Source organism: Glandiceps talaboti, chromosome 13, assembly GCF_964340395.1.
Source record: "Glandiceps talaboti chromosome 13, keGlaTala1.1, whole genome shotgun sequence".
In the NCBI taxonomy this organism is placed as follows: domain Eukaryota; kingdom Metazoa; phylum Hemichordata; class Enteropneusta; family Spengelidae; genus Glandiceps; species Glandiceps talaboti.
The window spans coordinates 8,702,377-8,730,073 of record NC_135561.1 but is presented as its reverse complement, the minus strand read 5'-3'; the positions used below and the strand labels follow the sequence as shown (position 1 = coordinate 8,730,073).

Below are 27,697 nucleotides of genomic sequence, written 5' to 3'. Positions count from 1 at the left end.
GTTTTTAAAACAAAGTACAAACCATATTGTATTCATCACAAATTGAGAACCTGAGAAACTTGTTATTACAATGTTCTCTAAATATAAAAGTACAGGTACGTACATGTATTTTTACAATTTAGGATTCCATGATGCGCTTTGTTGCAATGTTTATACTGTACAAAGTACAAAGAAATTGAGTACTGTTTTATTTTCATTGGATCACAATGAAGCATTGTTAGTACCATAAACATATTGTGAATCTCGGTGTATGCGACAGACTGTAAGATATGTCTGGTCCTGTCGCGCCACCTCACCAGCCTCCTGAGTTGACTGATGTGTGAGGGCGCCCTGCCACGGTGTACCTTACAGACTATGTATGCGAGTGAAGCCATAGAAATAACGTTGGCTGGATGTTCGATACCACACTTTTACCACACTTTCGGTTAATGTTATTTCTACGAGCTTCACGTTTGTATTCTTGTTTGATTGATTGATTTGTTTGTTTGTGTATTTTTTTTTCTTTCCTATCCTTCATTTCATCCAACAGGTGAAAATAGCAACGGTTTCATACGTGGTTCAGATTACGACTATAGTTTCCCAGAACAGAGCAAGCATGAGAAAGCATCTAAAACTACATACACTAACAGCCATAGCATGGAGTCAACACAAACACATGTAAAACATGATCTAGAGTTTTGTGACTCGCATAGCAGCTGTGCTGATAACGAGTACTGTTGGATATTGATTCGTAATCATGGAATATGTAAATGTGTTGAAGGCTACCAGAGAAATAGCGTTACCAATGCATGTCAGCTGATCGATACAGGTTTCTAATGTGTTCTTTTTTATAGATGTCTTGATGTGAGCACTCTACTAACCAGTATTATCACCTCAGTATTCTTGCAAATGACAGAGAACCAACATCCTATTTCAAAGCTAACCTAGTAAAACTTTGGTTGTTATTCATGTCTATGAGTTATAATCACTGTCACTCTGTAGTGAAATCCTGCCCTTTGTGTCATAGTAAAGATATTTGACCAATCTCTTCAGTAGGCCATTCCAGACTGCAAACAGGAAATTGAGAATACAGCGCCCTCACTCAAATTGGGGGTATCATCACCACTTAGTACCATTTCTTCAGAGCTTTTGTCCCTTGGTATTCTGTAGAAGTGTAAATCAGGGATGTTTTTCATATTGTTCAGACATCGAGGAACACAGCAGTGCTCTATGATTAACTGAGTAACCTATACCATGTATACCCCCAAGGTACACACAGACAGGAAGTAGAGCACCACCATGGCAAATTTTGAAAAGGCCTATTCTATGTCTCTTTTGCTGCAATAAAAAAAACATTTTCCGGTCTTCCCTTACATAGAAAATAGACAAATAAACATTCCTCGTTGTTCTTAAACAGATGCAATCTTATAATTTCCAGATAAATGGAATCGTAATAGTATATCCATACTGGTTAGCTATAAAATACAGGTTGTTGGTTTTCTTTGTATAACAGTGTGTACTCTTGACTTCATGACATGTTGGACTTTCTCTACAGTATCAGCAGGGCTTTGTGAACTGTAGCTTTTTGATTTCACGTAAAACATTGGTTGAAACTAAAAAAGGAATTAGTCTTGAAGACCTTGATTACTTGTAGTTCATAACAAACAAAATACAAAAATGTACCTTTCTCGTCATCCAAAAGTACAGGTTGACTAAGTGGTTATGGTTCACTCTATGGTTTTGATTGAATACAGTGATAAACATTACATTGTCAATAAGCATGGGTAGAATGCAGTGAATCTTCAAAGGTGTACAGAATTCCAACATGTCTGTGTTTAATCAAGAGTACATGATATGTAACCACACTGTAGCATACTAATGGTAGATGTTTGTCATTGTGATATCCTTTGTACCACATACTAGTAGGAGTAATGTCTTGAAGATAAATGTACTGTAACAATGCAGTGTGATTGATAGTGTTACATTGCTAACCATGTGTACATGTATACATGTATGTACCTGCATGTAAGCTTTGCTAACTTCTGGTCTACCGTATATATATACTTGTAGTACATAACTACTGACTTGTGATACATGCATATAACATACAAATTCTCAAAACAACTCAGTAACCAGTATTAGTTGTCATTCAACTCCACTTGGAAACACTGTTTTACTTTTAGCACAGTAGTGTGTGGAATGTCATTATTATGCTAGTGAACAATTTACAGCCCTGTGCACACTTTCCCACTACGAACTTGTTCCTTCAATTCATTTACACACCACTGTACACTACAAACTTGTTCCTTCAATATATTTACACACCCTTGTACACTACAAACTTGTTCTTTCGATACATGTACACAGCCCTGTACACTACAAACTTGTTCCTTCGATACATGTACACACCCCTGTACACTCCAAATTTGTTCCTTCAGTTCATGTACACAGCCCTGTACACTACAAACTTGTTCCTTCAGTACATGTACACACCCCTGTACACTCCAAATTTGTTTCTTCAGTACATGTACACAGCCCTGTACACTACAAACTTGTTCCTTCAGTACATTTACACACCCCTATACACTACAGACTTGTTCCTTCAATATATTTACACACCCCTGTACACTACAGACTTGTTCCTTCGATACCACTTTGACTTTTAACAGGACACCCACAATATGAAATTTATGGCTATACCTCCATAAACTGTTTGATGAAAATTGATACATATATAGAGACTGTGTGAAGTTCACTTGAGATACAAATGTTGGTATACATGTATATGTGTACACGTAGTGTGCTAATTCTAATGTAATCTAGCTAACCTTTGCTGTTTAGAGTCAGTTAACCTGTAGGACATCAACATATCTGGACTTTTTTATCCTTCTACTAATTAGCCTGTTTATGGCGCTGAATGAAATAAGAGGAGTGTTATCTGAGTCAGTCATTCAGAGCCGTAAACAGGCTAACTTTGTACTGTACTTGGATGCAACAACACACACTACTTGGGATACCCATAGATAGCCTTTAATAGTGTGATAACTAGACAACATACATGTACTTTGTAAATCCGAATGAAATTTTAATGTTACCCTGCCGTCATACATCAGTAGCTGTAATGTAAATGTATATGGGTATATTGAAGTGGAATTTGAACTTTGACCTTGCACCATCTACATCTTCTCCTTTCTGTGTCTGTCTGTCTGTTAAATTGATGGAAGGTCTTGTTGAGTTGCCACATCAGCACTTTGACGTCACCAACCTAGTTCTTGATCAGACAAGTTACAAATTTTAGTATGAACTGATTCGTAATGTAAAAGTCATGATATTCATGGCACTTTAAATCAAACAAAAAACAGTAACTAAGATGTTAAAATAGAAAAGAAAGTCAAGACAGTGACTCATTAAAATATGGGTAGTAATAAGTATCTATAATTCTCAACGATACCTTCAGAGAATGCAGCAACACCAGTGACATAATAGCAAACTTTTATAATAGTTCAAGTTTGGAAAATGACTAATATTTCAAACAGAAGGCTCTCAACTTGTAGTGACAAAGACCCCTTAGGTCACTTGTATTTTCCTTGGCTGAACCTCAGACCACTAACTATTTAGTGCTCTGAGGCTGAACAAAGAAAAATATTGGGGAATAACATCTAAGTATATCATTATTTGTCTTTTTTACTGAAATCAAAATTCATGTTGGAGCCCTACCAGTTGCTAAACACAATTCATCATGTGTGGTTGAAATTGTATAGGCAATATTTGAACGTGAAACAACACGAACCATCAAAATGTATGAAACTACAATCTGTGCCACATCAATTACAGGGCTTAAAATTAACTTTTTTCTTTGGTAGTCCTAGTGGGCTACCAATTTCAGAAAGTGGTAGCCCAAGGATTGTGACCAATAGTCCTATATTCCTGAACTGAAAACAAAGTTCCTCTATTGGAAATATGTGTGTTATTAAAATATTTTATATCTATAAATTTTCCATCCTATAAATTATTCCATAATCAGTGGTAGTCTGAGGGACCACCAGCTGCAAATTATGGTAGTCCTCATGACAAGAATTAGTAGTCTGTGGACTTGGCATTACTGTTAATTTTGAACCCTGAATTGTAAACCCACCTTGGTTCTTTTCTACTAACTTGTTTACTTCTGCAGTTTCATTTTTCTTTCTTTTTACAACTTTGTTTTTAGCTATCTATTGTTTTAAATCTTAATTTGAATTAAAACTGTTATTAACTGTGGTCTTATTTCAGTTCTCGTCAATTAATTTTCAGCTCAGCTTTCTTCTTCTTTTTGCATTGTCTTTTTGTTGTATCAAAACGTTCTTCTTTCTGCAGTGTGCTATCAATAACTTTATTGATTTCTTATGTCAACACACTTTGCACTTTAGTATACACCTTCTGTAACCGGGAATCCATGCTAAGTACATTGTTCAGGACATTTCATTTCCTGGAGTCTGCTATTGAAATGGCAACATGGCTTCCAGGCTAGCCTACCTCCCCTGCAAGTAATATCCTAGTTTATACAGTATGGTGTGCTAGTAGTATTTGTGTTTGTGTGTATATTGCAACAAACAACCAGCCACTTTTACAATGTCCCTCATTGTGTATGCAAATTTTGTTTTGTCCCAACTGTTAAACACATTATAATGGTATTTTCAGCCTTGATGTAATTATAGCTACTTGTTAATGAGTCTTAATTGTGATGTGAAAGTCAGACATTAAATCAATCTTACAAAAAGCTAGGGTTCATATCCTGTTGTGTAACAACTATGTATAATAAATGAATATATAGTGAAACAAATGGATGTTTTTACTATATAGGTATATACTGCATACAGGCACTAATATTAGAAAAATATATATCACTGCTTTTTCTCTCCTTTTCTTTTTGATTTATGCTTTCCTAAGTTTGTCCTCTTCGTACGCTTACTTTTAAAATGCTTTACTTAATGAATTAACATTAGGGCTGAGATCAATAGTTCAGAGAAGGATAGAAAACTTAGGTAGGCCCAGACCCCCTTCTAACTTAATTGGCCAAAATTGAAATTGTTTCACACAGTACAATCAATTTCAAATCAGTATGTAGTAGTATGTAGTACTATGAATATAAAGTTATGGCAAGAAATATGTATGGATTTATCAAATTTTTGGACAATAATGTAATTTTGGAGATGTTAAAACTAACATGTGGTGAATGGTTGGTAGACAAAATCAAAGTGTCTGAGAGTGAGAGATAATATTTAAGAGAGAAGGATAGAAATGGAAATAAATAATGGGGGGGGGGGGTGTTACTACATTTCTTGGTAGACGGGGGGGGGGGGGGGATGTAGACTGTAAGATACGTCATGTTGCTCCACCCTCACCAGCCTGTGAGAGGGGGTAGACCGATGTGTGAGAGTGTCCCGTCACAGCGACTTGGGGGAGGTTACTGTATTTCTGGGTAGATAGTGAACCACAACGTATAGAAAATCAAAAATGAGAATATTGATAACATCAAAATGTAGACCTGGAAAGTTGTTCACTTACACTTTTATCACTCTTTTTAGAACCTCCATCACTAACTGAATCACCGGAGGAGGATGATAACGGAGAACACACAGACAACACAGCAGCCAGCCAGAGTACTAAAAATCATAACAAGGAGAAAGATAAAGATGACAAAGCATCAACTGAGGATATCACAAAAGACTCTCGTAATAAGTCACCACCAATTCATACCACGACATCACCAACACCAACTGGAGATTCTAATACTAGGGCATTGGTTACAGCAGAAACTAAGGTGAAATCACCCACTAGTGTACCACCTGAAGACTTGGTGATACCAAACCCCAGTAAAAAGGTAAAATATATACTAGTGACTAATTGCATCAGTAGGGATATTTGCACTCATGATGTGCTGTTTTCTGCTGCACTTGCACTTGCTACATTCATGAAAGTATGGCCATGTGCAAGCACTTGTGCAAATACCCGAGGTACACCACACTTTCACTTACACCTTGTCAGGTTCTCTCGTATAGTTATTGGTCCAGAGAACACATGTTTAAGTATATGTATGTGTATAATTTGTATAGATGTTTTCAAAAGAATAATCACCGATGACAGTGTTGGTAAATCATAAAAATAAGTTTTATTCCAAACACAAAAAATCGAATATTGTACCCAAAATGTTCAACGACACACTTTTAATTTTTGTTAGTACATTGACCTACTATTCATATCACATGACCTATCACATGACCTATCACATGACCTTACTCTGCTTTAGAGAGGTTGTGTTCTACAGGGTACTTGTATATATTCCATAAGTAGTAGAAATGCTGTATAGGTAAAATTAGTTTAACGTGTACAGTCATATCATTTGGAATCCATCTCAAAGAACACTTAAGACAGAAAGGCACACTCACAGCCGTAGGGGAACATTTGAAAGCTAAACGACATACCATAGCAACGGAGCACTCAGAAAGTCCTGGGCAGAGAAGACAAATACTGGCTTAGGAAAATACGAGAATCCATCACGGTTAGAGAACACCAGCCACCCTCAGTCGTGACTGTGGATACCATCTTAGCAACATATTTACAATAGTCTAATGTCAGGTGATTCCATTAGGAGGTCACCTGACCAAGTGGCATAACATCATTATCCTGCTGACATCTGTGAGATTCAGATGAAAGCTACATAGTTTCTTCAAAAACTAGATTCCAATATTGAAGGTAACTTTACTTTTACTACTAATAATAATATTTCATTGTTTTCTTGTATTCTTTTCCAGAATAAAGAAATAAACGATGAGAGTGATGATGGAAGTCAAACAGTCACAGAAAGTGTACTACCAGTTAGTGAGAATAAAACAAGTAATGCTGTCAATGAAACAGACAGAGAATACATACCAACACAAGAAGTATCCAAAGCACCTCATGTGACAAGTAAACCCATCACTGAACCAAGTATGTGTCATAACTACATAACTAGCTGCAAATTTGAGAATGTTCATGGACTCAGGATACGTAGTATCTAATGAACATTTCTGTTCAGAGTCCAAAAAATTCTTCGAAGTGAATCGTAAGTTTTTGCCTCATCTCGTCAGCATTGTCAGGAGTTTACTTCCGAGACGTGTGATAACAAGCTGTTGTAGTAAGCCCCTGACGGTTCTGATAAGACAAGGCAAAAATTGAGGATTTGCTTCCAAGATTTTTTGTTTTTACTCGATCAGTGAGCAGAAATTTTCATTTGGTAGTAAAAATTGTTTTATACTACTTTCACACAACTAGAAATATGAAAATATTAGTAAGAGTGTTAGACTCAAACTTTAAGTCTTGTGCACTCACTGCTCAGTTAGTAAAAGAACAGGAAAGAATATGACACAACTGTTGGCCACAACAGATGATTAGAACTACATTTACCAGGGATATGTGAACATTTGTAGTGATTCAGTGTTAATAAACATCTGGTGAATGTTATCATTTCTGAACAACCATTGTTGTAAATGACCATATAATGTGCTTTATTCAGAGTACCGTGGCCACCAGCCTAACATACAGGAATCAATATGTACAAAAACTGCATGTTTATATTATTTCTCTAGGAATGTTCATGAATTAAATTGACCTGATTCTGCAAATCTGGAAAGGATTCAAAATAAATACCATATATTAGTGTCAAATTCTTCATAATGTGTCTAAAATCTCAGGAAATAAGAATATTATCAATTGAAATGTGGAGCTATATGGGCGAATGGTTAGAGTGGCTGGCTTGGAATCTGCAGTTTGCAGGTGCGAGCCCCAGCACTGTCGTTTGTTTCTGAGTGGCTAAAGTCCTTGGGCAAGATTTTAACCATGACTGTGCCTCAGTCAACAATAATTGGGGACCTGGTAGGATAGAGGTTGGAATGTGAATGCTTTAATCCTATGCACTTATAAAGGCTGCAATGAATAAGTGTATTCTCCCCAGGGAGTTGGGGAAGTATAAAGGGCCGTTGTGCCGCTATAGATCCGTGCCAGGGGTAATAATTGTAAAGCGATTTGAGCACAGAGTGGGAAAGTTATATAAAAACTAAAATTATTATTTATTATTATTATTATCAATTATTTGAAAAAAATGATTTCTTTGTTGTCTTCACAGTGGTCACTTTGACAGTTTCGGCTGGAGATGACAAAGAGTTACATCTACCTGACGAGGACAGTGTTAGTTTGTTTGCGTACGTCCTTCCTCAACCAGATGACAAGACAAAATATCAATATGAATGGAATCTGATAAGCGGTCCTGACGATAATGCTGGTATTATAGCAGGCAAACATCAATTTAAATGTAATTTATCGAAGGTAAGATTTTTTTCGTCACTGTTCACCATTCATGTTTACTGAACTTGCCCATCATTACAATTACTCAACAGGGCCTCGGTGCCATTGGCAGTATTTTACCAACATTTGGGTGATGTAAGAACTACGTAGTTAATAAAGTTGTACATGGTGTATTTGCATAGTAGCATACAGATATAATGAAATGTCATCGCTCTTTACTTTTGAAATTGTATCCGCTACTTTCAGTCTTGTGTGTATTTTACAAACAATGTGGTAGATCAAGTTTCATCATTTAAAAAGTCGGAGTTTGAGAGGAGTGGTAAAATGATACTAACTTCATCAGTTCAATACAAACACATACACACACAGAGTAAGATCTCCAATATACAAACAAATACAGGCCTATTATGGTGTATTAGAGGAAAATGTCACTGCATGTCTGTCTACACTAGGGATGGGAGGTACGAATGGGAATTTTGGTCTGTCTACACTAGGGATGGGAGGTAGGAATAGGAAATTGCTCTAAATATCAAGTCTCATGTCTCATTCATCACGGCTTCTTCTGCAAATATGACAAATTCACCTTATGCCCCTTTAACACCTGGGGTGTAAACAATAGCGAGATGAGAGAATTAAGTGTCAGGTAGTTGTCAGTGAATGTTACCTGTCATACATATATCACTTTACCAATACTTACTTGACATACCCAGCTTTCTCTCCAATCCACAGTAATTATAGCAAATTTCAGTGCAGCCATAAAATATCTATTTTTAGTGATTGTTATTTCCTACCAGTATTTTGCTGTCTAGTGTATGGCATATGGTATAATTCAGTATTCAGAACTACATGTAGGCAATTTATTATAATTTGAACTTTTAACCCATAATTCTCATTTCCAGTGTTCGGAAATCTAAAGAAAAAAGAAAAAAAGAAAAAATAAATATAAATATTATCCTGTTTTGTATCTGGTGAATAAACAATTCAATTCAATTCAATTCAATTCAATTCAATTCAAAGGCAGTTTTATTTGTATGTATAAATTAATTGCCACTTGCTAAGTGATATGAGAAAGGTTAAATTGGCACAAGCTTCTTTTTACTCTGGTGAAAATACTTAAAATCATTGATTAAACTATTCCTAGTATAATATGTTATTGTCGCTGCATGCCTCTATGATATTACAATTGTCATCTGGCATTGTTAGAACAGGTGATTGCACAGTAGGGATTTCCTTGACAATTTTATATGTATGATAAATTACATCATTGGATCATTGATAAGTTGTATCGTAATACCAGTATTTATTCACTTGATTGCAAGTGATGGTTAAGTATGCTTCAGTAAATAGAATACTGAGAAAACCTTTTAAATGTGTAGCAAAAGTTGTGTCCCAAAACATATAACTATAGCTTTAATATGCCCCTTTCAATTAGTGTACTTGATTTTGGTTGAAGTGTGTGTTTACAGCAATATATACATAGAGGTATGTTTTGTGGATTGGATGTCAATCATTGTATTGAGATTGTATACCAGTAGACTGTAGACCTTGATAGGGGTATACTACAATGGCAGATTTACAATACATGGTGTATATAGGCTGTACAGATTTTAACCACAACCCTTATGGTATATACCACAACAATAATAATGAAGGATAAGAATAATAAGAATGCAATATTTGCATTTTAGTTGAAATGTTATTAGACTGCAGATTGAAATATTAGTTGATCTTTGCTGACATAATTTATTAGATATATTAACTGGTTGGTATTGTTGATGTAGAAAGGTATTTTAATTCTAATCTGACACAGGCCTTTTAGTTAGAAACAACAAATGTTTAATTAAAACCACTGTTTTTATCTTTTTATTGTGGCATGATATGGTGTGATGTGATGTGATGTGATATGATGTGATGTGATATGGTGTGGTGTGGTGTGGTGTGGTGTGATGTGTGTTATGGTGTGGTGTGGTGTGGTGTGATATGGTGTGATATGGTGTGGTGTGGTGTGTGATATGGTGTGGTTGGTGTGTTATGGTGTAATATAGTGTGTGATGTGATGTGGTATGGTGTGATGTGCTATGGTGTGTGGTGTGATGTGATATGGTTTGACATGGTGTGTGGTGTGATGTTATGCAGTACAATACAGTATGATATAATATAATATGATATGATCCACATACCTTTATGAGTTGGAATGCATTAGAAGATTTACTTCTTTCATATCAATCATTATATATTCAACGTGTACAATATTATCATCTCTAGAGATACCTAAATGTCAGTTTTGATTTGTTACAGTTAACAGCTGGTCTGTATCAGTTCAAAGTAACAGTAACAGGAGACCATGCGTATGGTGAAGACTTTGTTAACGTGACTGTGTTACCTAAACCAAGGGTTAATACAGCACCTGTAGCTGTAATCACACCAGATAAACAGGAAGTCACTCTACCCAATAGTGAAACTGTACTGGATGGTTCAAGTAAGTGTTCAGTCGGTCTATAATAGCATGAATATAGCAATATTGAGAACCCCCTCCCCCTCCCCCTCCCCCTCCCCCTCCTGTCAACTCAACCTTGATATTGGGCTTCCCCCATTCCCCTCCCATCAGCACAGCTTTGATATTGACTCTGAGCTATACAGATGGGTTCAATGCATGTATACATCTGATAGTTGTCAAGCGAGGGCGCTATATGCATTCATTCACACTTCAATGAACTGGCAATTTACAGAATACAGAAACCATGAGGCATATAACTATAATTGAGTGACATATACTTAATTCGTTGAGCTAAATCAGTGACTGTGAAAAAAAGTTCAAAATATCTTTATATATATTATTAATGGTGGTGAGGTTGGGGTGGGGGTTATGTTCTCCAGAAAGACCTGTTTTACTGTAATTAAAATACATTGTACTTCATTTCAATGATAAGAAGGATGTTATTTATAGTGATTCTCGTTATGATAGTGATGTGAATATTTCAGAGAGGAAACTATATTATGTTATTGATATGTTTGATAGTAATTTACAGGAAGTACGGATGTTGACAAGATTAGGAATTACATTAGCATTCTTAGAAAATCATTAGAGATATTGATATGTTTGATACTAAATTACAGGAAGTACGGATGATGACAAGATAGTGAGTTATCACTGGGAAGAAATCAAAGGACCATTGAGAGAAGAGAAAGTAGTTGGTGATGAGGCTCTACTTACAATGAAAAATTTAATACCAGGGACCTACACTGTACAGTAAGTATCTCCTTCAAATGTTGCAGTTGTAGACATTATGTTCTTCACCCAGTCTGACGGATACGCCATGTAATGTAGCCCTTATTAGTATAGTCTTGAGTTAATAGCTGATAGAATGGCATGTCCTAATATATTATATATATATTTATTGATCAAAAAGCACTTCTTGGTCCACTGTACAATCTCGAAAAAAAAGTCAAGATAACGCCCAAGGTCAAAGGTACAACACATACATAGTGGAAAACATCATTTCAGGAATTCAAAGAGTATAATGCTAGCATGTCATGGTGTGTCTTGTAGACGTAATTCTTCACCTTGCAAGGTATTAAACATGTCACATTGAGTGTTGTGGATCTGGCAATGTCTCCTCAAGTTCTGATATCTCAATAGGTCTTTACTCAATAGTTTTGTCATCTTTAGTTATGGTGTATATAAGTATGTGCGTGTGTTTGTAAGAATCAAGAAGTCAGTGACTTTAATTCAGGAACGTGTCAGTTGCCGTTAAATATGTGATAGCTTAAAAGGCAAGAGCTTGTCAATATTTTGTATGTTATATATGAGGCTCTGATTTAAAAAAATTTTGGTATCAGGTATTTTTGTTGTACAATACCGTACTAGTAAGTAGAATCATTAAGTTGTCACATTTTGAAGCATGATTCTTCACCTAGTCTGTCAGGTATGCCATGTTATGCAGCCATATTAGTAGGGCAGTAACATGATGGTTGATAGGGTGGCGCATGTCACAGTGTATTTGTAGTCAACTGTTAATTCATGCAAGGTATAGGAAGTGTAAATTTAATGTTTTTTTTTTTTTTTTTTTTTTTTTTTTTAATGGTCAAAAGGTGAAACTATTTTAAGAAATGTGTGTATGCTTGTTAAAGAAAAGCTTTTGAGAGCCGTCAGGAAATTTTGAATAGTTAAAGTTTCAAGTTGTTTAGTGTATATATTATATGCTTTTGTTTATGTTTTGGGATCGCTGATTGTTTGACATATATATATATATATAGAATTTCGCTATTTATTCTATGATAGAAATGTAAGTTCCTTTCCACATGGGCCAGAATCCTTGAAATGCAAATAAAATATGAATATGAATCTATAGGAAGTGTTACATTGATTGTTTAGGATATGGCAATATGTCTACAAGTACTGGAATTTCAATAGGTCTTTACTTTTCTACAATTGTGGAACTCGATGAATAGCTATGTCATCTTTAGTTATGGTTATGTGAGTTTATTCGTGTGTTAGGAAGATTCAGGAAGTCTCCATTCAGTGGCTTTGATTCAGGAAGTTATTAATTGCTGTGACTTGCGTGATAACTCAAAAGTCAAGGCTTGTCAGTACGTATACATTGTACCCATTCATTGTCTTGCCCGGTGAAAAATAAGAAGGAATTTTTCCACCTGCATCATGTTTCCATCTTTCGACATGTATCGACATTGATCAAAATTGCTGTCAAAGTAAAACCATATTTTTCATTATTAATAAAAGAAATACTTTGATTTCATTAATTGTGATAATTCATGACAAAAAAATAAAATATGATTAATATATGCACATAGATTATAATAATTTGTATGAAAATAAATGGATGCCAAAATCACATGGAGTTGTGTCCTAAACCGGAATGGTAGGTATAAAAGGGCCTTTAACTTTGTGGGGGTTAATGTTAGATTTGAATGATAATTTTGCAAAGTGTATGGTTGCCCACCACCAAGTACACTATAGACAGTGGAGGCCCTTATCTCTCTATGACTATAGATGTGTACATGGTTTGTATTCATATATGCTAATGACATCAATTAGTGTTGTTGCCACCAGTGGTATTTAAATTTACAACAGTCAACATCAGACCGTGGGCAAACAAATCCTGTTACAAACAGGGAAAGTAAACAACTGACTTGCATTACTAACACTTGGCACAGCATGTTGGAAGTACAGAGGCTTGTATTACATTTCATCATTTGATAAGAACAGCTGTATGGTCTCTTTATGTAATAGTTCACTTCACAAACAAATTTCCAGTTCCCCTGGCATTTCATGTACACAAAGATGTCATAAAACTGTTCTTATCAAACCATGGTGTGTAATACAAGTCTCTGCTGTTCCTACATGCTGGTAATCTGATTCATTTGTTTAATTTCCCTGTTTGTAACAGGTTCTGTTCGTCGATGGTCTGATGTTGGCAGTTGTCATAACTTGTTACTAATATATAGGATGTTGGGCTTCATTTCTTGCACTACATATTAGTTACAAATTATTTTATTGTTATTTCAGATTAACTGTCACAGATTCTGATGGTGCTACCAATTCAACTACAGCTGAAATCACTGTACATGAAGGTAAATACGACTCTGGTAATGGAGTCTTTGGTTTACTGAGATCACATGAAAATAGGCACAAACTAAATCTATTGTTCTTCAATGTGATAGATTACACAAGTGGGTGATAGTGTTTCCTCTGTTGTGTGATTCTAATCATCCTGTGATCAAGATAGTGTAAACATTGGAAGTACTAAAACAGTACTCTGTAAGTTCATGGAACTCTCTCTTGTAAGGCACACAAAGTGTGACCTGAGTGGCAAAGCCACAAGATTAAGTGAGGGACTTTGGTCCCAAGTCACATGCCCTTACTCATCAGAGGCTGGTGAGGGCAGATCAACATGATGTATCTCATAGTCTAAGTAGATGTATACATTGTAAATATTTGGACCAATGTCCTCCAGTGTAAATCTCAAGGAGTGGCAAATGATCCATCAAAACTATTAGGTTGTGATCATCTCTGAAACAACAACTATCTTGTTAGCCTTCTAAGTGCCATTCTCAAATACAGACATTTACATGAACTCATTTTTCACAAGTATAGTCACCGACTGGAACAAACCAGACAATAAGTTGATCACATATGGATCAGTGGATGTCTTCAAGGCATCCATATACAGTGCGACTAAGTGTTTCACCCTCCTCCTTTGTTGATTATTTACTAGTTAATGGTTTCTTCAACATATTTATTCTGATTCCGAAGTTTCGTTTTCCGTCTTCTTCTTTTTTGGCAGAGGTAGACTATGCACCCGTTGCTAATGCTGGAATAAATCAAGTTATTAAACTACCAAAGAATTCAGTCACTCTAAATGGATCTATGAGTAGTGATGATAAAGGCATTGATAGTTATGAATGGTCTAAAGACAGTGGTAGTCCTGCAGACATGCAGGTTAGTATGAGTTATTGCTAGTTATGAATGGTCAAAAGACAGGTTAGTATGCGTTATTGCTAGTTATGAATGGTCTAAAGAGAGTGGTAGTCCTGCAGACATGCAGGTTAGTATGAGTTATTGCTAGTTATGAATGGTCAAAAGACAGGTTAGTATGTGTTATTGGTAGTTATGAATGGTCTAAAGAGAGTGGTAGTCCTGCTGACATGCAGGTTAGTATGAGTTATTGCTAGTTATGAATGGTCAAAAGACAGGTTAGTATGGGTTATAGCTACTTATGAATGGTCTAAAGACAGGTAAGTATGGGTTATAGCTAGTTATGAATGGTCAAAAGACAGTGGTAGTCCTGCAGACATGCAGGTTAGTATGAGTTATTGCTAGTTATGAATGGTCAAAAGACAGGTTAGTATGGGTTATAGCTAGTTATGAATGGTCAAAAGACAGTGGTAGTCCTGCTGACATGCAGGTTAGTATGAGTTATAGCTAGTTATGAATGGTCAAAAGACAGGTTAGTATGAGTTATAGCTAGTTATGAATGGTCAAAAGACATGTTAGTATGGGTTATAGCTAGTTATGAATGGTCAAAAGACAGGTTAGTATGTGTTATTGCTAGTTATGAATGGTCTAAAGAGAGTGGTAGTCCTGCTGACATGCAGGTTAGTATGGGTTATAGCTAGTTATGAATGGTCTAAAGACAGGTTAGTATGGGTTATTGCTAGTTATGAATGGTCAAAAGACAGGTTAGTATGGGTTATTGCTAGTTATGAATGGTCAAAAGACAGGTTAGTATGGGTTATTGCTAGTTATGAATGGTCAAAAGACAGGTTAGTATGGGTTATAGCTAGTTATGAATGGTCAAAAGACAGGTTAGTATGGGTTATTGCTAGTTATGAATGGTCTAAAGACAGGTTAGTATGGGTTATTGCTAGTTATGAATGGTCTAAAGACAGGTTAGTATGGGTTATAGCTAGTTATGAATGGTCTAAAGACAGGTTAGTATGGGTTATTGCTAGTTATGAATGGTCTAAAGAGAGTGGTAGTCCTGCTGACATGCAGGTTAGTATGAGTTATTGCTAGTTATGAATGGTCAAAAGACAGATTAGTATGGGTTATAGCTAGTTATGAATGGTCTAAAGACAGGTTAGTATGGGTTATTGCTAGTTATGAATGGTCAAAAGACAGGTTAGTATGGGTTATAGCTAGTTATGAATGGTCTAAATACAGGTTAGTATGGGTTATAGCTAGTTATGAATGGTCTAAAGACAGGTTAGTATGGGTTATAGCTAGTTATGAATGGTCCAAGTGTAGTTATTGTTCACAACGAATAGTACAGGTACTGAGAATTAAGCCGAAATTGATATACCAAATGTTGCTTCTTACCAGGGTACGTCAAAACCAATATTGCGTTTATCCAATCTAGAAGAAGGGGTATATGTGTTTACACTGAAAGTAACAGATACCTCAGGACAAGAAAATTCAGCCAAAGTTACTGTCATTGTACAACCTGGTAAGTTATTATAATAGACATAACTTTATAAGTAACAGACACAACATTGAAAGTAACAGACACAACATTGAAAGTAACAGACACAATATTGTAAGTAACAGACACAATATTGTAAGTAACAGACAGTATTGAAAGTAGCATACAACATTGCAAGTAACAGACACAACATTGCAAGTTTTGTGACAACAAATATACAATACGGAATAAAAGATACACTATTAGTAGTAATAAAAACAATATTGGAATAATATACACATTGGAAGTAACAGACACAGCAATGAATATGACAACACCAATAGTAACAGACAACACCAAAAGTAACAGCCATAACATTAACAGTAACAGACATAAGAAATATAAAGTAAGGCATCATTAAAAGTAACACATAACATTGAAAGAAACAGACATAACATAAACAGTAACAGGCAAAACATTACAAGTAACACATAACTTTAAAAGTAACAGACAAAACATTAAAAGTAACAGACATCACAGTAAAAGTAACAGACATAACATAAAAAGTAACAGACAAAACATTAAAAGTAACAGACAAAACATTAAAAGTAACATACAAAACATTAAGAGTAACACATAACATAATAAGATATGCTAAACATAAGTGGTATGATATACATACAGGTCTTTGGTTAATGTACATGTTTTTGTGTTTGGATCCTGACAGAGAATAACTCACCACCTGAAGCTAATGCCGGACCTGACAAAGAAATCAGTTTACCCAGTGATGAAACAGAGTTAGATGGTAGTAAAAGTACAGATGACCAAAGAATTACTTCATATAAATGGGAAAAACAAAGGTAAGTACAGTTATAAGACTTGACAAAAAAATTGTGTGGTTCCAATTACACTTTAGAATAGGTGGGGTAAGTAGATTTTCTATTTTATTTTTTATAAACAATTTTTTCACATGTGAGTGTCTAGTTCAGGTAGTTATGTTTTCCGTTGTTTTCCATATGGTCTCTGTGTTATTGGTTTCTTCCCATCAGATGTACAGATATTACAGATTGGAAGAACAGTTTTATATTGTCTTTTTAAGTTGATGTCAGTTTCTGCATCAACTATATCTTGCGTCTTCACAGTTTTTGCTATTCTATTTTATTTTTTTTTTAAATACATAACAAAAAGTTCAGAGTCGGCAGTGAAAAACTAGATGGGGGTCAGGTAACCGGAACGAGACAATTTTTTTTATTAGGCCGAATAACAAACCCTGGTTACAGTGGCTGGTTGACCCATCGCCAATGCAATCTTTGTCATAGCCATTGACCAGGCTAAAGTCACTGGCAAGACATGAGCCAGATTTGACCCGTAGTTTGCCAATTGCTTTATATCCAGTGGTCCAGGCCTGGTGAAAATCAGGTTTGACGTCTGACGTTGACCATGTTTGTTTTGATTTTTGTATTTCAGTGGTCCAGGCAATGCGAAAATCAAAGACGACGACAAAGTGAAGGCCACAGTATCTAATTTACAGCAAGGAACCTATATATTTCAACTAACAGTAACAGATGCTGAAGGATCGACATCCACTTCTACTGTCTCTGTAGTTGTCAAACAAGGTAAGGAATGTGACGGCAAATCATTGAAATCATTTCAACTCAAAAAAAGATTTATACTTATTGATTTGACAAACTCTAAATATTTGAGTACCATAGACAGTCAGACTTGAATGCTAGTCAGAGAAAGTTACAAATTTCAAGACGCATATAGTCTGAGAAAGTTACAACCATTTTCCAAGAAGCATGGAGTGTGAGAAAGTTGCAACCCTTTTCCAAGAAGCATAGAGTGTGAGAAAGTTACAACCATTTTCCAAGAAGCATATAGTCTGAGAAAGTTACAACACTTTTCCAAGAAACATAAAGTGCATGGCCGTAAAACGTAATATCAGTGAGACTTGCCACAAAGTTTTGTTCAATTATTGTATCACAGATTGTTAATATTTTACTCTACCAGATAATTTCTTTTCTCACCTAAATGTTAATCCTTATCTGAGACAGTCCTTTAAAGTATTAAGTGGTGAATGCACATGTTTACCTAATAAAAAACAGTTACCTCACAGTATTGAAGAAAATGAACTTTATGCTCATTTCTGCCAATCATTTCACTCACATGGTGTCTTTTAAAGACAACTGTACAGATAGTGAGGCAGATAACAGTGATTTTTGGTCAGAATCATTCACTTTGTGATACAAGCATGAAATTTGGTACAGACAATGTTTAAGGGTCAGTGAGTCAGAAAACAATGGTAGCCACCCGAAAATCCAATATGGCAGCCATTTTTCAAGATGGCCGCCAACCTCAATTTATGTACAGTTATGTTGTACTTGTACAGAGTACCATGATTGTGTCTTGTACCCATACTACCATCCTCATGTCATTCTAGAAAAACTGAGAAACAAAAAAACAAAGGAAGGATTTTTGAGCAAGACCCATGAATTTGTCGTAACTTACCATCTCCATGGTTATTTATTTTCATACACAGAGAAGAATGAACCACCCAAAGCTAATGCAGGGGAAGATTTTACAGTGGCACAACCTATGAATTATGTAGAGGTTGATGGGAGTAAATCTACAGACGATACTGGCATTGTGTCATTTGAATGGATATGCAGTGGTAAAAGTCCTGCTGCTGGGGTAAGATATAGTGTGTAACGAGCACTCACAAAAGAACAAATGACAGTAAACGTAACAGCCAAAAAGAAATCGCGAAGTGTACAATACATCAGATTTTAATCATATTGGTTCAGACAGTGATATATGTAATGTATTTCAAACGGCAGATGATTATATCACCTTCCACTGTATAATGATTATATTTATATAGTACATGTACATCTCTTTCAATGCAAGTGCCTGGAAACTCTGCATCCATGTATACATACAGAGTTGTATGTATAGCAAAGATGATGACATAACATTTATGCCCATCTAGCAACTCATAGTTATAAGGCCTCTCAGGTCGCTTGTATTTTTCTTAGAAGAACAAAGTAAAACATTGAGTAATATTGAATTATCTAATCATAAAACTTTTTTGATTGTTATGCAGGAAATTGTTGGCACTTCAAATCATGAAGCTGTCCTGAAACTTACCAATCTTGTTGTTGGCATTTATACATTTACATTGAAAGTCACAGACGCTAAAAACCTACATGATTCAGACAGTGTCACTGTAGAAATTCAACCAGGTGAGTTCATGAATGTATGTCTTTGATTGGTTGCTAAACCAGTTGAGTTCATGAATGTATGTCTGTGATTGGCTGCTAAACCAGATGAGTTCATGAACTTGTGTCTTTGATTGGCTGCTAAACCAGGTGAGCTCATAAAGTGGTGAATGTGATCGGATGTTAGACTTACGATGACATGGAATATACAGATTCTGCCGATGTAGTATCCAGCGAGTTTGTAGATAGATATATAGATAGAGATAGCTTGATTGGTCAGTAAATTAAATTAGTGCTTCTATACATGTGTTTGATTGGCTGATTTATGACCAGTGTCGTTTGATTGGTCAATGATCCACGTGAAAAAAAAATGAATTTTTTGCATGTATATTAAAAATAGTTTACTGGAACAACTCAATCACAATAACGCCTTTGTCATATACTTTAATAGTCTTTGCCAATCTATCACTGAAGTTGATTATCTCACCTTTCTCTTTGTGTTCACTTTCAGATCCTAATTTGTATAATCTTGTTGAAGTTCATGTCAATGCTGACCTCAGGACATTCACTCAGGACAACAAGGTGAGAATGACCTCTAGAGGGCGCCCTTCCCAGCCCCTACCATACTATAGCATTTCTTTTCTACCTTGGTCTTTTTGGATATATCAATGTTTTATCATTTGATCTGAGATCTTAGTAAAACTTTGTCAACATATGTGAATATTCAATCTAGTTTAGAAACAAAAAAGGGTTGTATTATCCTTTTGTTCTGTTTTTTGTCTGTAAATAATTTAAAGTGAAGGAAGATTTTGTAAATATGCTGGAACTTCAACAAATTTATTTATTTGTATCAATATACTGTGAACAAAATAGTAATAATAATAATTATGTGAATTTATAATGTGCCTTTTCTCCCGAGAGCACAAGGCCCTCACAATTATTACCCCTGGCATGGATCAATGGCAGCACAATGGCATGTTATACTTCCTCAACTCCCTGGGGAGCATACAATCCATTGCAGCCTTTATAAGCACATAGGATTAAAGCATTCACATTGCAACCTCTATCCTACCAGATCCCCATTATACAGCCAAATATACATAAATAGTTCATTACATTCTAATTTGTATCAATTCATCATTTTAATGACATTGTTCATCTTTTGTTTTGCCTCCTAACCTTAGGATACGTTAATTCGTCAATTATCAGTTCTACTGGGTGTCATGGATGCTGATATCAAAGTCCAGTCAGTTAGGGAGTCTCGACTTGACGGGTAAGATTGTCAGATATCAAAAGTCCAGTAAGTTAGGGAGTCTCCACTTGGCAGGTAAGATTGTCAGATATCAAAAGTCCAGTCAGTTAGGGAGTCTCCACTTGGCTGGTAAGATTGGCAGATATAGATAAAGATGTACACATGATGTGTTCATTGCTCAACTCAATATCAATTATTTTCACTAAGCCAGGCATACATCACATTTTCAGGTGCTCAGTCTTCAATTTTGAATTGACCGTCATATGTTTTGTTAAAGCCACAGTATCTGGAACTGAAACTATTTTTCATTGATATTTGCACTCTGAAAAATACATGTAAACTTGATTGGAAATATTACAGTGTTGTGATTAGTTGAATAACCCATTTACTACAACATGAATAGGTGGAAAGTAAAAAACAAAAATTATGAAAAAAAAAGAATATTTCCTGTAGCACGTTGAAAGAAAATGAAAAGAACATTTTAAACACCTTGTCATGTTGTGTCAGTAAATTTCAGGTTTTTGTTCATGAGTTTGTCTATTATTATAATGAAGGGATTTTGAAATGACCAACAACAGAGAGGAGATATCTATTTAAATTTGCATACATTTGCATAACTTTTACTTCAACTTTGGTATGTTACACACCATGAGAACTGTGGTAGAATTTATCTATTCACTGTCTATAACAGAAACACTGAATTGGTGTAAAATGTTTTTATGGACAACACTTTATGAAATTGTCTTTGTAATAAATAGCTTAAAAGGGCAGACAAACTGAGATATTCAGATTCATATCGGGTGTTTTAATTAGTTGATTTCAGTCTTTTTTGCATTTTTCTATACCGATTAGTCATCTTTCAGCAAAAGATACCAAATCTTATGTTTGTGTATATTTTCAGTGTTTTAGTAGAGTTCTATGTATTAAATCCTGATGCCACAAAAGTACTCAAGGGAATCGCCATGGTCAACAAACTCAAACAGAAACTAAGAAAAGAATCTCAAGTATTAGACCTCGATGTCATACTTGTAGATACAGTTGGTAAGTTTAAAGTAAGACTTGTTTATTAAAGTGTGTCGACTTGTACATAGAACTTATCTATTGTGCAATCTATAGTGTATCCAGTCTAACCAAAATGCCAATGGGATTCAGAAATACACCCCCAAGTTCAGGTTAACAGAAAGAATAAAAAAGAGCGAAAGCATAGTATGTAATGTGACCACTAGATGGCGCTGTTCAGATGCCGCTTATGAAAATGCCCTGACATCTGCAGTAAATATGACATGCCTCCTTTGGACATACTGGGTAGCTGTTTCTCAGCATTTTATTTCTGATGTTGATGGTGCTGTCAGTCATTTCAAATTTCTCTACTCATTTCATGTAAAATAATTATATTTTTAATCATGGAATTGTTTTAGTTACACTGCTATGTGTTATTGCCATATGATTGGCATGCGCTATAAAAACCATGTGATCATCATTTTCACTAGGGCGCCCTCGTGTGATGATTATTTTGTAAACTGGAGTAGAGTTGGTAACTGGAATATGATATTGACCAATTTATATAAACGTCTGAAATATTGTTTTAAAGAGGACTAGAACCAGAGTGTGGTGTTTTTGCAAACAAAATTGAATCAAAATGATGAATTGTTGATGTCAGATGTTATGTTTGTTCTTTCAGTTTGTCAGAATGACTGTTCAGGCCATGGTTCATGTAATGTAGAAACTAAACACTGTGTATGTGAAAGTTTCTGGATGGAGAACTTCTTCAAAGTTTACATTGGTGATGGTGAAACTAATTGTGGTAAGTGGTGGCCTGTCTGTGTGTGTGGAATACATTGATAGAAGTAATGTGGTGACTTGTTTGTGTTTGCGTGAAATGTGACAATAAAATCAAACAAATAAAAAAGGGTAATTTGATGTTGTAAACACTTGATGTATATTGGACAACTAACCAACAGTCTCAATTAATAAAGGATTCGGATAATGTAATGTTTTCATGATATAGAACTTAATCTAAACCCCAAAAGTTTGCTTACAATTTCTGTCATGTGTTGAGCCTGAAAGCTGCACACTTTACAGCATATCACCATCCCCATCAATGCTGTTAATTGTAAAGAATCAGATATCGAGTTTCAGACACTAGTATTTGTACTACAAATATTGTGATCAAATTGAAAGTTTCCTTCTAAGTATATGGACAAGCTTTAGAGCAGATGCAAGTAGATAGATAGTATGGAATACACCTCAGCCAGGTTAGGGAAACTTTTCTTCGGAAAGCATACCCCCACCCCCCCCACCCCACCCTCACTCCCAATCCTACTGTGGGAACTAAGGGTTACATTCAAAGAACCCAGGGTGCTGACAAGGCTCTACTCTTCCCCCCTGTCTGTAAAGTGATACATTAATTAACGGTAATCTGATGTTATTTTGTCACACAGAATGGAGTATCCTATATGTGGTTATTATCTCATCTCTAGTTGTAGTACTTCTTGGTATTATTGTCTGGGGTATAGTCTGTTTAATTAAAAGGTAAGTCTGTCTACATTGCGTCAGACAAGATTTTATCCTGCAGAGGTTGATGTAACCCATCTACTCTGGCAAAGTAAGAATATTGGTTTAAATACAGTAGCCTTCAGATTAGTATTATGTAGTGTATTGCTAGAAAGGTTAGACATGATTATAGTATGTATCATGTCATATCTCACACCACACCATCTCATATATCATATATCATATATCAAATCATATCACACACACGCGCGCACACACACACACACACACACACACACACACACAGACACACACACACACACACTCACACACACACACATATATCATATCATATATTGCATATCCATATATCATTTATCATATTACAATTATCATATATGTATCATATTACACATATCACATCAATCATATATCACATCACATCACGTCACGTCACAAATCACATAATATCAGATATCACATCACATCACATCACATATCTCATGGCATCACATCACATCACATCACATCACATCACATCACATCACATCACATTACATTGTATGCATTGTTCAAAAAGAGGTAATTGGTTATGCATGTACTTTGATAAAACCATGGATATAACATCTTTCATACATTGCTAACTAGTCAAATCAACTCTTAGGTTTTAGTCTACCTATAGTATATTACACACATGATAACCAAGATAGGGCTACATCTCAGAGTATTGTACTATGGTATTTTATTCTATTTTGAAGGCAAAAAATGAAGATTCGTAAACGTCATAGATATGCGATACTGAATGACTTTGATGATGATGGTGAAGCCATGGAAATGTTACCGAAATCTAAGAATGGTAAGTGAAGTATTGATATTACATGTCTTGATTATTCCCAAGTATTATCCCACTGGCATCAATCTACATGTATGGCTTCATTAAACTAGGAAACTACAGGGTTTCATAACATACAAGTGAACCAATCAATCCACCCATTCACCCATCAATCAATCAATCAATCAATCAATCAATCAAAGAATTTTTGTGCAGCGACCAAATTCAACGCAGCATATGGTGCTGAACAGGAACAATGATAGATCGACGTCAAAGTAAGAAAACTTGCAATTAGATGCATTTTGATATCCTTCTTGAATTTATCAACAGTTGGTGTTGAACATAGTTCAAATGGTGTATTGTTCCATAACAGCTGAACTGCCCATGAGAACACTCCCTCACCATATGATGTATTAGAACAGGGTACATAAAGTAGACTGGGTATTTGAGTGAAGTGGACGTGTTTCAGGTTTACTGTTAATCAAGTCAGCAGTGTAAACCAGGAATAGTGTTATTGAGTGTCATGTAGGTGATCAGTAGTACTTTGTATTGAATCCTGTGATAGTCAGGTAGCCAGTGAAGAGTAGAAAAAACCAATGTGATGTGATCTGTTGTCTTTGTATGTGACATTCCTAGCTGCTGTGTTCTTGGCAGGTTGTAGTCAATTAACAATGTCTTTAGCTGGCAGCCAATACAGAAGGGTGTTGCAATACTCAAGTTTTGATGGTGTGGAGACAACTTTACACAATTTCTGTGTATAAATATCATGGTAGACTGTACATTTCTAGCCTCAATATTTCAAGGGGACTGAACTCCTCCTCTTCATCGTTGGGTCTCCAGTTTTGTCAAAGAAGTCAAGTTCGGTCACACTATTAAAACTGAAACCCATACCTATTGTCATGTATTATGCTCTTGTCTCGGAAATGGTATGAATATTGAGTTTGGCCAGCTGTTAAAATATGGATGAATGGTTGAATTTTGGTGACTGTATTCTGTATACTATATACCATTGAGGAGTGTATCTAGGTTTCTTTATACACATTGACACACATAGTTGGCAGTATGTTTTATTTGGCATTTTCAGTTTTTCAATGTCTGTGATTCTGGAGTATTTGGTTATGTGTAACATGGATTGTTACTAGTTCATATGTATTATTGTGTCTGATGCACTATATGACAGGTGGTTTGCATTCTGGTGGAAGTGTGTAATGTGTCCCATTTCAACTACATCGACTCTTTCCTTGCAAATACGCAGTGTATTATATATACCAAGTTTGTTGATTTGCAGTTCATGTGTATTATTTTGTATTCACATGATTCTTGGCCTTGGAATGTGTCTGCGATCTCATTGCAGGGTCCTGACTTAAAGTAATTCTTTTCTGAAAGTTATGTGGTGTTTGTTGTATATGAGTTGTGATGTAATATCTCTGCCTTTTCTCCAGACCACCATGAACTGCTGTATGATTACTTGTTTGCATCTTTGTGATTTATGTAGATAGAGTGCACAATATTGTTGGTAAGTATTTTTGGTGTATCTGGTAGTGCACTGTTCTATGTACGGTAATTTGGAAGATGACATGAGTCTTTTTATTTGTTCTTCTGTCTCCTTTGGGTTGTATTAAATCAAGCTCATCCACTTTCTTTGTCTATGTACTGATGTGGTTTTCCCATTCTTGGAGTCTTCTGGTTAAATGTTTTCTTTTGTGTCTTTCGTAGTACTGTGGTTTTGATCATATGGTCTTTGGGATTACAGCTGTAGTGTATGGTATTGCATTCTGAATATTGATTGTATGGTCAGATTTGGTCAAACTCCTATGTATACTGTACTAACATCATCGGTCTGTGCCCACAATGGCTAATCTGTCAGTCTAGTGCCTACACATCATTGCCATATAAAAGTCGCCCTCCGCTACTTCCTGTCAAGCTTTCCAAGGCAATGCAGCATTATGTAGTAGGGCCATATTGAATTTGTCATAAGACCGTAGTGTTCAAATACTAATGATAACCATTGTATGTAAGGGCAGATTTGTCCATAAACGACATATGTTATTTCCCCATCACCAGAAATCAAAATTCGAAATCCCCATTGGCCTCAATTCTAGACTAAGTACATACATAAAAATTTCATTCTTTCTTTATTTATTTTTTTACAGGTAAAAATAACAGTAGCATCATGATATCAGAAACAGACTCAGATGAAGATACTCTATATGACAGTAAAAATACTAAAAAGAACAATGGGTACAAACCGTCAAGACCTAGACCTGTAAATGGACTCATACCATCACGAAAACATAACAAACGAAAGGATACAAGATTAAAACCTTTACTACAACAAAATAGGAACTCAAATGAAGAACTATAGGAATAAATTATTTTTTTAAAAGTCAGAAAAATGACTGGCTGCAAATATTATGACTTTTGTCAGAAGTCTGACCAAGACTTGCCTGAGAACTAAATGCAAGTATTGAATATATATATTAAGGGGGTTGTTTTTTAAGCGTTATAGATAACATGGAGAATGGAGAATGAAATTAGAAGGGATTGTGATTGAAGTCTGATGCAAATTTATCAATTCAACGGTACTATGGATCATGATGCTACGATGTGGAGGGGATTGTTTGTGAGGCAGCAATAGTATACAAGCCATAGTGAAGGATTGATATGCAATGTAGCAGTATCACGCAAACAAATTTTTAGCCGTAGTCTACCAAACGTTGAGGATTTTTTTTACCAGTATTCTGTTGAACTTGAGGGAGTAGCAAGCTAGGAACCACCCAAACCAGAGGACCAGAGTATCATGTCTACACATGGCAGTGTTTTCCCTAAAACTTTTACGAGATGGCTGAGAGACAGGTAGTTTCGGAAATTCCAGTTTGGAACATGACAGACTGAAGTAAATCTATGGTTGGGTACAAAGAAGGAAGTATCGTGGATCTGATCATAAACCCTGGAGTGATTTATACTGTGATGACTGTTTTCATACCCTTTCTGTGCTAACATGAAAGTGGTTTAGAGGTTGATTTTAATATTTACAAGAGAACACTCCAAAATTGCAAAAGGGCTTATCATCCTTGTTTAATGGGAACACACAATGTCACCATTTCTGTAGAAAGATGTAACATAGAGATTACAACATTACTGGGTTCAGGAAATTAAGAACTATTGATTGTGTATATTTTGTACTATGCAAACAATAAGAAGAAGACTGTTTGTACAAAGTCTGATTTATTGCTACCCCACCGGTGGAAGCTATGCAGAGACAGTAGACATACACTAGTGCTCATTGATAACAGCTATGCAGACATGGACATGTAATTGTTCATCTTTGAATACGAATGAGATAAAAGAAAGCAAAGAAAGGGTTTGGTAGTTTTACCTGCACTATGAGATCTATGGAGTTTTGTACATGTACAGTATTTATTGATGATTGATTTGTATTATCTGAAATAGGTATCAGATTATTACAATATCTCCAATTGTACACTATGCATTGCAATGTCCTACATTACAGAGTAACGTACAACTATGTATCACAAAGTATCCAGTTTCAGACAATGTATCACAAAGTATCCAGTTTCAGACAATGTATCACAAAGTATCCAGTTTCAGACAATGTATCACATAAGTATCCAATCATAGACTATGTATCACAAAGTATCCAGTCACAGACAATGTATCA

The 27,697-nt window shown here is 35.5% G+C and overlaps 1 protein-coding gene across 1 annotated transcript; it reads left to right on the top strand.

Moving 5' to 3' along the window:
* The first annotated feature begins 597 nt into the window (after positions 1 to 597).
* Positions 598 to 27,613, top strand: LOC144444518 (dyslexia-associated protein KIAA0319-like protein). The gene is made up of 20 exons (XM_078133961.1): positions 598 to 808; positions 5,544 to 5,839; positions 6,771 to 6,945; positions 8,120 to 8,319; positions 10,597 to 10,777; positions 11,416 to 11,548; positions 13,826 to 13,890; positions 14,604 to 14,758; positions 16,142 to 16,265; positions 16,948 to 17,080; positions 17,688 to 17,836; positions 18,760 to 18,911; positions 19,324 to 19,462; positions 19,950 to 20,020; positions 20,623 to 20,711; positions 21,592 to 21,731; positions 22,372 to 22,494; positions 23,132 to 23,222; positions 23,942 to 24,039; positions 26,169 to 27,613. Exons 1-20 carry the CDS (start codon positions 637 to 639, stop codon positions 26,378 to 26,380), a joined length of 2,898 nt encoding a protein of 965 aa, XP_077990087.1. The 5' UTR covers positions 598 to 636; the 3' UTR covers positions 26,381 to 27,613.
* Positions 27,614 to 27,697: the final 84 nt, after the last annotated feature.

What these genes read in the sequence shown, in the direction of transcription:
- LOC144444518 (XM_078133961.1), top strand. Translation starts at nt 637, where the DNA reads ATGGAGTCAACACAAACACATGTAAAACATGATCTAGAGTTTTGTGAC. An exon ending in TACTGTCATTGTACAACCTG is followed by an intron (nt 16,266 to 16,947) that starts GTAAGTTATTAT and finishes GGATCCTGACAG; the next exon opens with AGAATAACTCACCACCTGAA. An exon ending in CTCTGTAGTTGTCAAACAAG is followed by an intron (nt 17,837 to 18,759) that starts GTAAGGAATGTG and finishes TTTCATACACAG; the next exon opens with AGAAGAATGAACCACCCAAA.